At 48.1% G+C, this 15,330-nt stretch overlaps 1 protein-coding gene across 6 annotated transcripts in view; it reads right to left on the bottom strand.

Annotated features, from left to right (window-relative positions):
* The window catches only part of TNK2 (tyrosine kinase non receptor 2), a 45,846-nt gene extending 30,839 nt beyond the window's left edge, over positions 1-15,007 (bottom strand). For 2 of the 6 annotated variants that reach the window (XM_023728769.1, XM_012554764.2), the window contains exon 1: positions 11,547-11,813. In XM_023728769.1, coding sequence (XP_023584537.1) covers positions 11,547-11,735 — 189 coding nt within the window. In that variant the 5' untranslated portion in view covers positions 11,736-11,813. Of the gene's footprint in view, positions 1-11,546; positions 11,814-13,370; positions 13,500-14,150 lie in introns of those variants that run through there. The other 4 variants (XM_023728771.1, XM_023728772.1, XM_023728773.1 and 1 more) reach the window with 4 other exon arrangements.
* Positions 15,008-15,330: the final 323 nt, after the last annotated feature.

Genomic DNA, 15,330 nt, shown 5'->3' with positions numbered 1-15,330 from the left:
CACCTCCAGGTCAGGCCGGGTCTGACATCACATGGGTATGAGGAGGAGGCTGGCTAAGGGCCAGGAAGAGAAGGAGGTGATTCAGACACACACTATGCTATTCACACCCTCTCTAGCTCCAGGACACAAGAGGCCCACTTCCTCCCAGGTGAGCAAGGCAGTGAGCTCCTGAGGGCAGGCAAGGCTGAGGCAGTGTCTGCTAGCAGTACTGGGCCCACAGGCCCCAAGCCACGCCCTGTAGCCTCTTCACCTTCTCCTTAACCGCTGGTATTTCCTAAGACTTGAAGGCCCTCCTTCCCTGCTCTGTAGATGCTCTGCTCCCTGGAGGTGAGGTGTTCTCCTGCCAGGGCTCCAGTAACCACCATGTGCTGACTGCTCCATGTCCATTCCTGAGCTCCTGTGGCTCTAGACCCACACTGCCAGACATTCACAGGCAGCTCCACAGGTACCCAAAACTTGGCATGCCCAAACCTAGCTCATCATCACCCCCTTGCAACTTACGAATCTGTGTTCCTGTACCCTGGGTGAAAACATCACAGGCTAACTAGGCATCCAGGATAGAAAGCTCACCCCTGGTCCCTCAAAGATGACTGTTCCTCCTTCCTCTACCTCCCCCGCCTGGGCAGGCCAGGAAATCATGTTGCTTCTGCCTCATAATTATTCCTCCCATCAATACCATCGGGTTTAGGAGTCAGGCCGACCTGGAATGAAAGCCTGGCTTCATCACTTTCTAGTTGGACAACCTATGGGGCGAATGACTTAACATCTAAGCCTCAGTTTCCACATCTGTAAAATGGAGATAAATAGTACCTCCTTCATCGGGCTGTTGTGAAAAATCAATCAGGGAGTGAACAACACACTTAGCACAGCACCTGGTACACAGATGCCTATAGTTATTACTGTCATCTGAACACAGACCTTAAGTCCCGCCCCAGCTTACATCCTCTGTAACCCCCTGTTGGCACACAAAGTCCTTCAGGATCCACTCCCTGCCTATTTTCCTACCTCTATCTCTTACCATACGGAGCCCTGGTGGCGCAGCGGTTAAACACTTGGCTGCTAACCAAAAGGTCAGCGGTTTGAACCCATGTGCTGCTCTGTGGGAGAAAGATGGGCAGGCTGCTTCTGTAAAGATTTATAGCCTCGGAAACCCTATGGGGCAGTTCCACTCTGTTCTACAGGGTCACTGTGTGTCGGAACTGACTCAACAGCAATGGGTTTTTGGATCTCTTACCATTCTCTGCAAATGTCTCTATGTTCCAACCGAGTCAAATACTCGTCCTTCCCCCTGAGGGACCGAACTACTGGGCTTGAGGGCTGTGGGGACCATGGTCTTGGAGAACACCTAGCTCAACTGGTATAACATAGTTTATAAAGAAAATGTTCTACATTCTACTTTGGTGAGTAGCATCCGGGGTCTTAAAAGCTTGTGAGCAGCCATCTAAGATATTCCACTGGTCTCACTCCTTTAAGAGCAATGGAAAATAAAGAAAACTAAGACACAAGGGAAAGATTAGTCCACAGGACTAACAGACCACAACTACCACAGCCTCCACCAGACTGAGTCCAGTACAACTGGACAGTGCCTGGCTACCACCACTGACTGCTCTGACAGGGATCACAATAGACAGTCCTGGATAGAGCTGGAGAAAAATGTAGAACCAAACTCTAACTCAAAAAAAGACCAGAATTACTGGCCTGACAGAGACTGGAGAAACCCTAAGAGTATGGCCCCCAGACACCCTTTTAGCTCAGTAATGAAGTCACTCCTGAGGTTCACTGTTTTAGCCAAAGATGAGACAAGCCCATAGGACAAAACGAGACTAAAGGGGCACACCAGCCCACGGGCAAGGACTAGAAGGCAGGAGGCGACAGGAAAGCTGGTAATAGGGAACCCAAGGTCGAGAAGGGAGAGTGTTGACATGTTGTGGGGTTGTTAAACCAATGTCATAAAACAATATGTGTACTACTGTTTCATGAGAAACTGTTCTGTAAGCCTTCATCTAAAGTACACTAATTTAAAAAAAAAAAAAAAAAAACTTGTCCTCTCCTAGACACACCCTAAGGAGCCCGGTGGCGCAAATGGTTAAGCACTTGGCTGCTAACTGAAAGGTTGGTGGTTAGAACCCACTCAGAGGCTCTGCGGGAGTCAGATGTGGCAATCTGCTTCCGTAAAGATTACAGCCAAGAAAACCCCATGGGGCAATTCTACTCTGTCACATGAGGTCACCATGAGTTGAAATCAACTGACAGTACCTAAAAACAAACACACCCTGTTCTTTAATTTTAACGTCTCTGAGATGTTCTCTGTGGCACTCCTCATCTCTGTCTATATGATGAACTCCTATACACTCCTCAAGACCCAAATCAAATGTCATCTCTTCTGTAAATCACCAATTTCCTACACCTAAGTGGTTCTTTCTGCCATGCTTCCATGCTGTTTTGTTAATAACTGTTGTTGTTGTTAGGCGCCATCGAGTCGCTTCCGACTCATAGTGACCCTATGTACAACAGAACGAAACACTGCCCGGTCCTGCACCATCCTCACAATCGTTGTTGTGCTTGAGCCCATTGTTGCAGCCACTGTGTCAATCCATCTCGAAAAAGGTCCTCCTCTTTTTCGCTGACCCTCTACTTTACCAAGCATGATGTCCTTCTCCCGGGACTGAGCCCTCCTGATGACATGTCCAAAGTATATGAGATGTAGTCTCACCATCCTTGCTTCTAAGGCACATTCTGGCTGTACTTCTTCCAAGACAGATTTGTACATTCTTTTGGTAGTCCGTGGTATATTCAATATTCTTTGCCAACACAATTCAAAGGCTAGAGTTCTTCTTTGGTCTTCCCTATTCATGGTCCAGCTTTTGCATGCATATGAGGCGACTGAAAACACTATGGCTTGGGTCAGGTGCACCTTAGTCTTCAAGGTGACATCTTTGCTTTTTTAACACTTTAAAGAGGTCTTTTGCAGCAGATTTGCCCAATGCAACATACCATTTGATTTCCTGACTGCTGCTTCCATGGGTGTTGATCGTGGATCGAAACAAAAGGAAATCCTTGACAACTTCAATCTTTTCTTTGTTTATCATGATGTTGCTTATTGGTCCAGTTGTAAGAACTTTTGTTTTCTTTATGTTGAGGTGTAATCCATACTGAAGGCTATAGTCTTTGATCTTCATCAGTAAGTGCTTCAAGACCTCTTCACTTTCAGCAAGCAAGGTGGTGTCATCTGCATATTGCAGGTTGTTAATGAGTCTTCCTCCAATCCTCACACCCCATTCTCCTTCATACAGGCCAACTTCTCGGATTATTTGCTCAGCATACAGACTGAATAAGTATGGTGAAAGGATACAACCCTTACGCACGCCTTTCTGACTTTAAACCACCCAGCATCCCCTTGTTCTGTTCGAACAACTGCCTCTTGATCTATGTACAGGTTCGTCATGAGCACAATTAAGTGTACTGGAATTCCCATTCTTCACAATGTTATCAATAATTTGTTATGATCCACACAGTCAAATGCCTTCGCATAGTCAATGAAACACAGATGAACATCTTTCTGGTACTCTCTGCTTTCAGCCAGGATCCATCTGACATCAGTAATGATGTCCCTGGTTCCACATCCTCTTCTGAATTCGGCTTGAATTTCTGGCAGTTCCCTGTTGATGTACTGCTGCAGATGCTTTTGACTGATCTTCCGCAAAATTTTAACTTGCGTGTAATATTAATATACTGTTCAATAATTTCTGCATTTGGAAAGTAATGATTAGAGTAATATAAACACCTAATAGTACATGTGGGAAACAGCCAAAAGAACAAAAAATGTCTTTTTAATTATCCATCATGTTGTAATCCTCTAACACTTGATATTAACACACAATTCTACTATAGGAGCCCTCTGCACACACCTCTACTGTGGCTTGTACATTGTATAGTAACCATTTGTTTACATCTGCCACCCTGAAGGCAAGGAACCTGGTCAGGAAAGTCTGCTGTAAAGGACTTCGCGCCTTTGTGACAGACACTGGAGAAAGGGAGGCCTGCACTTTTCCTGTGCGTTGCTGTCACCTCACTCCCCCAGTGGAAACAAACCTGGTTGCCTCCCCCAGTGCTGGCCCTGCCCCTGTCCCTGCCCCTCCCCATCACTTCTCATCTAGAAAAGCCAGCACCTTCATGCGAACCAGGGCTGTTAATCTCATTACAGCCGCTCCTGCCCCGACCCACTAAGCTACTTTGTTCCCATAAAGCCCTCCCAGACCCAGTGACAACTCAGCCAGTCCTTTATGCAGAGGGCAAGCCCTGAATCAGCCTTCTCTAGGAAGACTGCCTTCCCATCAGACTCTGTGGAGGGAGAGTTGGGGTACAGGTTGCTGCAGGGGTTGAGAGAAAGGTCTGGATTTGTCAGGCACCCCAGACTTGCTGGGGGGGGGGGGCAGGGAGCCATGACACTGTGGTAAGGGAGCGTACAGAAGCTGGGCGGACCACCAGATGAGAGAGAGACCGCTCACCCACAGGGATCCTCCCTATCCTCACCTTCTTCAACCCCCAAATGAGAAGGAGGGAGGGGTAACTTAGAGAGGAAAGAAAAGGATCTGGCTAACCAGCACAACACAGCCCGGCATGCACTCACTCCTCCCCATCTGTGCCAAGTTGGTCTTGAAAGTATTGTGAAGGTGATCCATGCTCCACCAGCTAAAGCCTCGAGTGCGAACCCCGACACCCAGAGACAGGACACAGAGCCCTAGCATTCCTGGAGCATCCCTCTCCCACACACAACCACACTTGCGTGTGACGCCGGCTCTCGGCATGCACACACATGACGCATGCCTGGGTGCCAGGGCTGTGATGCCCGGGACTGCATCCTCACAGCACCAGGGCCCAGAGAGACTCCCGGGAAGAAACGCCAGCGGTAGCCCAGACCCTGGCCACTCCTAGAGCTCTTCCAGGGCTGGGCAGAGGCGCCCAGCTGGTCACCCTGCCTGCCAGCTCAGGCCTCACCCCACCCCTCAGCAAGAGCCCAGGGCTGAAGGGGCCTATTGTTGGGCCTGGAGGTGGGGTGGGGAACGGGAGAGCGTTGAGAAGCGGGAGCTCAGGACCACCGAGCATTCACTCTGCACAGGGCGCTGCTCATGTCCTGTGGACCCACACCCACATCAGAACCCCAGGAGCTGGGGACACTCATCCCAGGGCAGGCTGGAGGGCCAAGGACGGGAAGGGCCCGAATCTGGGGGTGAGAGAAATGTCAGGGACTTCAAGGTGTACACCTTACACCCCACAGTATCCTGCCCACCAACTTTAGATGAAGAAACAGATCCTGAAAGGGAAGGGGCTTGTCTGATCCCAGGCACTTAAGAAGCTGTCACAGGGAATGGGTCTCCAGTAGCTGGGAAGATCAACAAGGAGGGCAGCCCTGTCAAGGTCAGGGACTGGTGAAGGTCAGGGGCCCAGAGAGGAGACCTTGCCTCAAGAGGAGACCCGGCACACAGGGACAGGCCGACAGGTGTTCTCATGCTGGTCCAGGGCTCCCAGGGGGTGCAGCTATTGAAGGGAGGGACCAGGCCAAACCTTTCGCCCCACCCCTCTCTTCAGTCACTCACCACATCCCTACTATATGCTCACCCTGAGTTAGGAATTCTGGGGAATATGAAGGAGCAGAAGCCACGGTGCGGTCCTCAAGGAGACACTTTCTACAGGATCTTTACTAAAGCCTTATCTTCGCTGACTGATTAAAAAATCCCTTTACTATCCTTGATTAGTCCCCATTTTACAGATGAGAAAACTGAGGCTCCCAGAAAGTAAGAGGTGAAACCATGATTCAGTCCCTATATTACTGTACACTGAACTGCTTGGCTCAAGGATGTGGGCCTATGGCGGGCAGAGCTGGAGTCTTACCCTATGTGTTCTAGGCTTGCTAAATGTATCCTGGATACTGAATGAATTCCTGGATTCCGTGACGAGTTTAAAGAGGGGATGGAGGTTCGAGGGAAAGATGGTAGATTGCACACATGCATATAACTTCACCCCTTCCCGAAACCCTACCAAAACTACAACAAAAACAGAGTCTTTTCTGAATGGCATAAATTCCCAGGATGGGGAGAACGGCAGAGCAAACAACCACAACTAAACTCTGAAAGCTGGAAAGCGGATGGGCCAGTGACAGCCGAGAGCAGACCGGAGACAGTCACAAATCCCACGCTGAGCAGCACTATTTACCCCCCAGAATCCTTCAAAGGCTGAGGAACTGGCAGCCACAGAAGCCTCTGGAAGAAAAGGTGACAGAAGGAAAAATCTAAAATACAGAGGATTATTTAAAAGCCGTTTAAGAAGCAATAACACCCCTAGATCCCCTCCCCTGTAACACCAAGCCACTGGGTGACCCCCTCCGGCCCCCCGCCGCGAGCCAGGGTTTCTCTCCCTAGAAAGGGTAAGCTGAAGCTCTCCTCTCAGTGGTACAACAGGCTTGGTTGAGGACAGGGTGCTGTATCCAACAGGGAAAGCATGCACGGTAGATGTCAGGACCCCAGGCCCCTTCTCCACCTAGCCAGACCTCCACCTCCTGGCACATGGTAGCAGGGGAGGTGTCTTTTCTGCACACTCTGACCAGGCCAAGAAAGATGTAAGGATGCCAACACTAGGGGTTCCCAACAAACGGCCCATCCAGGTCACCATACAGAGAAGCGCACAGTCGACAGGGCCACCCGGCATTGTAAGTCTCCCACCCTCCATCACAAGCAGACAAAGAATTACCAGACACCAAGGAAAGCCTCTCACATGGAGGACAGCATGCAAAACACGCAGGAAAAAGCAACCTAGAGAAAAAGACTATGCAGGAGAGGAAAGCTGCAGACAGAAAACGTTCATTGATATCCTCAGAGAGATAAGATGTTGTATTCACAAAATAACAACTGGATATTAAAACACACACATACACACACACACACACACACACACACACACACACACACACACACAGAGGAAACAAAAAAAAATTACAAACACAAAAAATTCGACAGACCTCCCCCTACCCCACCCAGTGTAGAGCCTGGCCTACAGCAGGTGCTCATAAATGTTTGCTGAATGAATGAACAAGGTACAGACCAGTGCTTCTCAAACTTTTTACAAGAGTAAGCCAACAAAGGGGAAGATATGGGACACAGGGACCGAGAGACCCAACAGAGAAGGGCAGTGAAGGAAATCCCCAGGAAGCTGAAGGGAGATCCTAGGAGGGCAGCTACGCCTCAGTGGTAGAGAGCAACCAGTCCAGGCTGCTGCAGGGCAGAAGGATGAACGTTGATAGAATACCCAACAGAAATGGCGTCTTGAGAAATTTACACAGCTACTGGAGAGTTTGACTAATTTATTAAAAGGCACACAGAAAACTAAGCAAACAAACAAACAAAAAAAGCAACTCCAGGGGAAACAGTTGTGCAGGAAAAGCCAACACAGTTAAACTCACTGTAACAATGTTCATGTAAACATGGGTAAGAGACTAAAGAAAAAATAAGATACATGTACAGTGGAAGTGAAGTTCCTGGGTGGTGCAAACAGTTGACACATTTGGCTGCTAGCAGTTTAACTCTACCCATAGGTACCTTGGAAGAAAGGCCTGGCAATCTACTCTCAAAAAATCAGTCATTGAAAACCCTATGGCACACAGTTCAACGACACACATGGGGTCACCATGAGTTGCAACTACTTTGTTAGTCTGTTTACAGTGGAAGTGCTGAAAGATGGGAAGGGTGAGAACGGAAGAACGAACATCAAATCTTCATCTATGGCCAAGTTTGAATAATAAGGAGCATATATACCCTCCTGCCTGAAACAACAAACAGATGGACAGCACATACAAAATGGTTTTTCAAGATACCAGTCATGAGGCAGGACACAGGAAGTTAGCCCTGTGATTGAATTTCCTGGTCAGTTGGAACTCAGCAGACTCCTTGAGTTGAGGCAATGGAGCTGAGAGTCCAGGGAGACTCAGGTGGCTAGAGTTCACGGCAGAAAGTATCAGAGAGAAGAGAGCCCCTCAGTCCGCAAAGGGCCCCCGTCGAATATTCAGCTAAGTACTGATCATCACAAGCATGTGAGGAAACTATCCAAGACTGGGGGGAAAAAAACACTCAAAAGGATCAGAAGTAACAGTGCCCAGTGCTTACACAGGGCTGGGAAAAGTGGCTGTTACCACCAGCCAGACTGGAAAAACTAAGCACTGGGGAGAATAAACAGAAGGGTCCTGCCCTGCAATGAGGTCTAATTACCTCTAGATTGAGCACTGCTCCAATTCCACTTAACAAATCTTAAAAACAACATTCAAAAAAGGATCAAACTTTCTCCAAGCCTCTTAACCGGGTCCCAGAACAAAGCTTAAGAATATTTGTACGAATACAAAAACATTCAGCAATCAATAAGGTAAAACGAACACTGTCTGGCCTCCAACAAAAACTACCAGGCATGCAAAGAAGCAGGAAAACTATGACCCATAATGAGAAGATAAACCAAAACCAACCCAGAACTGACACAGATATTAGAATTAGTAAACAAAGACACTGAAAACAGTTATTGTACCTGTCTTCTATATGTTTAGAGACAAGATATATTTTTTAAAAGATTCCAATCAAACTTCTAAAATAAAAACTACAATGTGTGAGATGAAAAAAATACAAGGGATGGAATTAAAATCAGATACTGCAGACGAAAAACCTGAAGACACAGCAATAGAAACTATCCAAAATGGAAAAAAGAAAAAAGAGAATTAAAAAAATAAATAAACAAAGCATCTGTAAACTGTGGGACAACTTCAAGTGGCCTAATATATATATAATTGAAGTCCTGGAGGGGAAAGGAGGGAAGGGGAAGGGAGGAAAAGTCAGGGAGGGGAGGAGAGAGGGAGAGAAGAGAGAGTTGGGTACAAAAAAAAATTTAATAATGGCTGAAATTTTTCCAAATTTGATGAAAACTATAAATCCACAGATCCAAGAAACTCAACGACCCCGAGCACAAGAAACATGAAGAAAACTACATCAAGGAACGTCATAATCAAAGTATTACAAATTAGTGATAAAGAAAAAATCTTTAAAAGCAGCCAGAGGTGGGAAAAAGACATGTTCTGTACAGAGAAACAAATAAAGATGACAGACTTCTTGTGGAAACAAGGGACATGAGAAAAGGGTGGCACATCGTTATGAAAGCAATGAAAGAAAACTAGCAACCTAAAATTCTATTCCAGCAAAAATACCTTTCAAAACTAAAGGCAAAATAAACTTTTTAGACATACAAAAGCAGAAAGAATTCACCACCAGCAGACCCACACTACAAGAAATTAAAGAAGGCCTTCAGGAAGAAGAAAAAAATACCATACATAAATATAGATACATGCAAAAAAAAAAAGTGAAGAGCACTGAAAATGTGAACTACTTGGCTAGATATATAAGACATTTTTCTTAAATCACTTTAAAAGATAACTGTTTATACCAAAGTAATACCAATGCAGTGTAGAGCTTATAATATATGCAGAAGTATAATTTTTTACAATAATAGCATAAAGAGAGGGAAAAAATGGAAGTTACCATTTTTAGGTTCTTATACTAATATTAGGAGGCTTGGTGGTACAGTGGTGAAGAGTTCCGCTGCTAACCAAAAGGTTGGCAGTTTGAATCCATCAGCCACCCCTTAGAAACCCTACAGGGCAGTTCTGCTCATACGGTTGCTATGAGTTGGAATCAACTCGATGGCAGTGGGTTTGATCTTGGGTATACTAATATCAAGGAACCCTGGTAGCACAGTGGTTAACCACTCAGCTGCTAACAGAAAGGTTGGTAGCTCTAAACCGTCAGTTGCTCCACGGGAGAAAGATGTGGCAGTCTGCTTCTGTAAAGACTGACAGCCTTGAAACCCTCCTCCTATAGGGTCACTATGAGTCGGAATTGACTCGAGGGCAGTGGGTTTGGTTTTTTTTAGATACTAATATCACTTGAAGGTAGAATGTAATAAATTAAAGCCATACACTATGAATCTCATAAACATTATAAGAAAACTACCCTCATAACATAGATGTAAAAATTCTTAACAAAATTTTAGCAAGCAGAATCCAAAAATACATAAAAAGGATAATATATCAAGACCAAAGTAGAGTTTGTCCCAGAAATGCAAGGTTGCTTTAACATATGAAAAATCAATCAATGTAATTCACAGAAAAAGCATTTAACAAAAAGACCATTGCTGATTAAAACTCTCAGCAAAGTAAGAAGAGAAGGGAATTTCCTCAATCTGATAAAGATCGTATATAAAAAACCTACAGCTAGCATCATACTTAGTGGCGAAAGACTGAATGCTTTCCCCTGAAGATCAGGAATAAGGCATCTGTTCTTCTGTTTGACATTATACCAGAAGATCTACCCAATGCAATGAGGCAAGAAAAAGAAGTCACAGGCATGAAGACCAGAAAGGAAGCAGTAAAGCCATTGTTATTAGCAAATGACATGATATGTAGAAAATCCAACGGAAGCTACAAAAAACCTACCAGAACTAATAAGTCAGTTTAGCAAGGGTGTAGGATTAAAGATCAATACACAAAAGACAGTTGCATTTCTATATATTGGCAACAAACAATTGGGAAGCAAAATTTTAAAAACTATATAACATCCAAAAAAAAAACCCACAAGCATATTTATAATAGCATCAAAAATATGTAATAATTAAGAATGTACCTGACAAAAGATGTGAAAGACCTGTACACTGAAAACTACAAAACACTGCAGAGACAAAGAAAACCTAAATAAATACACCTTGTTAATGAGTCAAAAGACTCAATATTGTTAAGATGCCAATTCTCAACAACAACAAAAAATAAATTTAAAAAAAAAATGTCAATTTCCCCCACATTGATCTAGAGATTGAGGAACCAATGGATATCCATATCCAAAAAAATAAGCTTTGATTCATACCTCGCACCAGCAACAAAAATCAACACAAAATGGATCGTAGCCCTAAATGTAAAACCCACAACCATGAAGCTTCAAGGAGAAAACCACTGGGGCTTTGGGTTAAGCAAATATTTCTTAGACACGACACCAGAAGCACAATATATAAAAAGAATAAATTGGACTTCGTTAAAATTTAAAACTTTTGCTCCTCAAAAGACAGTTAGCGGAGTGAAAAAGCAAGTCACAGACTGGAAGGAAACATTTGCAAATTATATATCTGATAAAAGCCTTGTATCCAGAATGTACAAAGAACTCTCAAAACTCAATATAAAAAAAAAAAAAACTCCCAAAAAGGGTAAATGATTTGAACAGACACTTCACCAAAAATACACAGATGTAAAGAAGCACATGAAAAGATGCACAACATTAGTCAGCAGGGAAACGCACAGCAGACACCAGTACACACCTCTTACAATGTCTAAAATTAGAAAGACTGACCATCGCAAGTGATAACAAGGATGTAGGGGAACTAGAACTCTCAGACACTGCTGGTGGGTATGTAAAATGGTACAACCACTTTGGAAAACAGTCTCACAGTTTCTTGAACGTTAAATGGACACCTACCATGGGTGATCCAGTCATTCCAGTCCTAAGGATTACCCAAGAGAGACAACAGCATCTGTCGACACAAAGAGTTACACAATCATTCATAGCAGCTTTATCTGTAATAGCCCAAAACAGGAAATAACCCAAAACTCTATTACCAAGTGACTGGATAAACAAATTATGATCTATCCAGACAATGGAATACATCTCAGTAATAAAAAGGAATGAATTGTTGATACATCAACATGAAAAAATCCCAAAGTACACTGAGTGAAAGCAGTCAGACAAAAAAAAAAAAAAAAAAAGAGTACATACTCTCTGATTCCATTTACGTAAAATTCTAGGAAATGCAAACTAATGTACAGTGACAGAAAGCAGATCAGCCTGTTCCCGGGGGATTGGGGATGGCAGAGGAGGGGCAGATGGAGGCATTACCAACGGGCACAAGGAAACATTTGCGGGTTTGGGAATGACAGATATGTTCATTCTGATTAACGGTTTCACAGATCTGTACATATATTAAAACGTATTAATTCGTGTACTTTAAGTATGTTCAGTTTACCATGTCAATTATACCTCAATAAAGCTGTTATTCAAAAAAAAAAAAAAAAAACACCTTCCAGGGTAAGCACAGGGATAACTAGGTTTAGGGGCCAAAGGAGGTCTGGGAGCGTTCACCCCTCCTACTCAATATTTGCCAGCCAGGGCTGCTGGGAAGGTGGGCACCAGGCTGGGAAAGAGGGTCTGACTTCTATGCACCCAGGACACTAGGAAAAGCCCTGGTAGGTCCTTACCAGGAGAAAGAGCCTTCCCTAGCTCTAAGCGTAGGCCCCAAAACCAAACCAAACCCAATGCCGTCGAGTTGATTCTGACTCATAGCAATCCTACAGGACAGAGCAGAACTGCTCCACAGAGTTTCCAAGGAGTGCCCGGTGGATTCAAACTGCCAGCCTTTTGGTTAGCAGCCGTAGCACCTAACCACTACGCCACCAGGGTTTCCTAAGTCCAGAGAAGGAAATAAAAGGAGCTGCTGAGCCAGCATCTGCCATGCTCCAGGTACAGTGTCAAGGGCTCTGTATGCATTAATCCTTCCAACAGCCATGTGAGATAGGTAGGAGAATTTGCTCCACTTCACAGACAAGACAACTGAGGCCCAAAGACATCATCTTGCCTGAAGAGGTGACACAGCTAATAAGTGGTAAACACAGATCTAAACCCGGATCTGTCAGATGCCAAAGCCCTCAGAAAAGCCAACAAGAAATAAGTGGGTGAAGGAGCATGCTTGTGTGTGCACGTTTAGAACAGACAATTCTCTCCACTCTAGCCATCCCAGAATATCCAGGGACCAAGCCATGAACACAGCAGCTGAACTTCCTGTGTACCAGTGTTTGGGGTGGCATCGTGTCAGGCATGGGGCGACGCTGACAGACAGGTTTCCATGAGAAGCAGGCTAACCGGCTCATCCGGTACAGTCCCAGCAGCTACCTAGTGAGGATGCCACCGCCACTCGGCCTGCCCCCACAAGGGAGCAGTATCCCTACTCAGTCTGGTGTGGGACAAGGGTGCAGGGGCCACCTGACTCAGAGCTGTAGGTGGGGTTGGGGCAGAGATAGGTCCCAGATAGGGCCCTGAGGCAGGGAGCAACTCTGCACACACACACCTCACCCCAGAGCTAGGGAGGCAGGAACCCTGACAGTGCCAGGGAGCTTTGAGCAGCCCAGGAGGCTGAGGCCCATAAATTGGCCCACCAAGCCTTCCTGGGCCAGAAATGAAGAGTGGGCCTGGCATCTAGGCCATAAAGAAATCAATAGGAAGTCAAATCTAGCCCCCCACCAAGCCCACCTCTAGGCTAGGCTAGGAGCTGGCCCTGGGTGTTGCAGAAGCCGTGATGCCATCACTGCCCATCTGTCCACCTCCACAGGCAAGGCAGAGGTCAGGGCTCCCACCACAGCAGAGGTCCACAGTCCTGAGCGCATATTTCAGGTTGGGGTCCGAGCTGCTTCTCCGGCAGCTCTCCACCCTTCTGCCCACTATTCATCCTTGGCTCAGGGCCCTCAGCATAAATCAGCCGTGACAAGAAGGTGTGGCAAGAGCACGTCAGGCTGGTGCCCAAATCACTTGCTGCCACACTCACATCTCAGCTCACGTGGCCAAGAGGGTTACATGATAAGGTCTCTGAGCAAGTCCTGTTAATTCGCGCTGCTTCCTTTTCTGGAACATGTTTTGAAGACCTGAGGCAGCCTGTGCTGACTGCACCATCCCACGTATGGGATGGAGGCACCCCGTATCCCCTATCTCGATGGGTAGACAGGTGAGGGGCGACCACCTCCCCTGCAACTCCAGCCCTGGGTTGCCTGTCTCTTCCCTCTGCCCATGCCTGGCAGCCACCCATGAAGTCTCGCCTCCAGTCTAGACGCTAAGGAGATGCCCCATCACTGCAGCTGCCATACGCAGCACTGTTGTGGGGGAGGTCCTGCCTCGCTGCTGAAGACTGCACTGTTTCCTCCCTCCCCAGGCTGAAAAACGGGAGAGAACAAGGGCAGTTTGGAGACCACTGGTAACCACAGCCCCCTGCTTCAAAATAACTCACAGACTCCAGCTGAGACAACTGGGCTTCCTTACCTGTCTGCCGCCTTCTGCTGCCTCCCTGCAGACACGGCTTCGATGATGCCCAGGCGGCGGAGGTGGCAGAAGAGGATCTGCAGGCCACAGCCTGCCGTCGGGCAGCTTTCAACTGTCCGCGGTTCACAGCACTCGTCTGCTCCCCCAACCCCTACATCCTGTGCTTCCCTCCGCCCTGGGGTTACCACCTCCTCCTCCGCCTGCGCCTTACGGTCCTGCGCCTCAGGGTCCTGTGCCCCTCGGGGGGCCCCTCTCCTTCCTGGGACCCCTTCCCCTCCAGGTATGTTTCCTGGACAGCTTGAACCACCTGTCCTTCCTGCACCCCGGGCAGCCAATTCGCTTCCTGCACCCCTAGGCGCCCCTCCCCTTCAGGCCCCTTGGGCCCGACGGGCCGGGCCCTTCCTACCAGCTCGAGTCTCTCCCGACGCGCAGGGGCCGCTCCGAGGACCACCGCCTCCCGGCTGAGGTGCCTACTGCTCTCCCAATACCGCTCCCCTTGTTCCCCGGAACTTTCGAGCTCCTCCCCGCGCTCCCAGGAGCCGTCCCCGAACTCGGGCAGCTGCTCCGGCTGCTGCTGCAGCAGCCTGCGTGGGCTCCCCTCCCCCTGCTCCTGCACCCCGGCGCGGGCCTCCCCCCGCTCCTGCACTGCGGGGCTGCCTCCCCCCTTCTCCTGGTGCTGCTTGCCGGGCCCCAGCGCCTCCTCCTGCGCCACAGGCCAGCCCGCGGAGCCCGTCCACTGCGGCGGGCGCCTCCAGTCCGCTCCGTCGGGCGGCCCCCACACCACCCCCAGGCTGGGCTCGTGGCCGCGGCCGCCGCGCTCCTGCACCCCCAGGCCCACGCCGCCCTCCTCCTGCACGGCCGGACCCACCCCGCCCTGCTCCTCCACGCCGAACTTCAGCCCGCGGAGCTGCTGCGGGCCCCAGCTAAGAACCCCGACTCGCTGTGGCTGCTGCTCGGGCAGCGCGGGGCTGACCCCGCCACGCTCCTCCTGCCCGGCCCAGCGCACTCGCTTGCCCCCCAGAGGCCGCGCGGATCCGCCCCTCCAGATGGTGCTGCCCTCCGCGCCCACTCACACCGCCCCAACCCGGCTCCTTCCGCCCGGTCGCCCGGGGGAAGGGGCCTGCTGGGTCCCGTCCCCTCCGGCGCCGCCTCCCGCCCTTGCCTCCGGCCGTGGACGTCC

Source organism: Trichechus manatus, unplaced genomic scaffold (assembly GCF_000243295.1).
Source record: "Trichechus manatus latirostris isolate Lorelei unplaced genomic scaffold, TriManLat1.0 scaffold00026, whole genome shotgun sequence".
NCBI lineage: Eukaryota > Metazoa > Chordata > Mammalia > Sirenia > Trichechidae > Trichechus > Trichechus manatus.
This window is presented reverse-complemented; position numbering and strand designations above follow the sequence as displayed.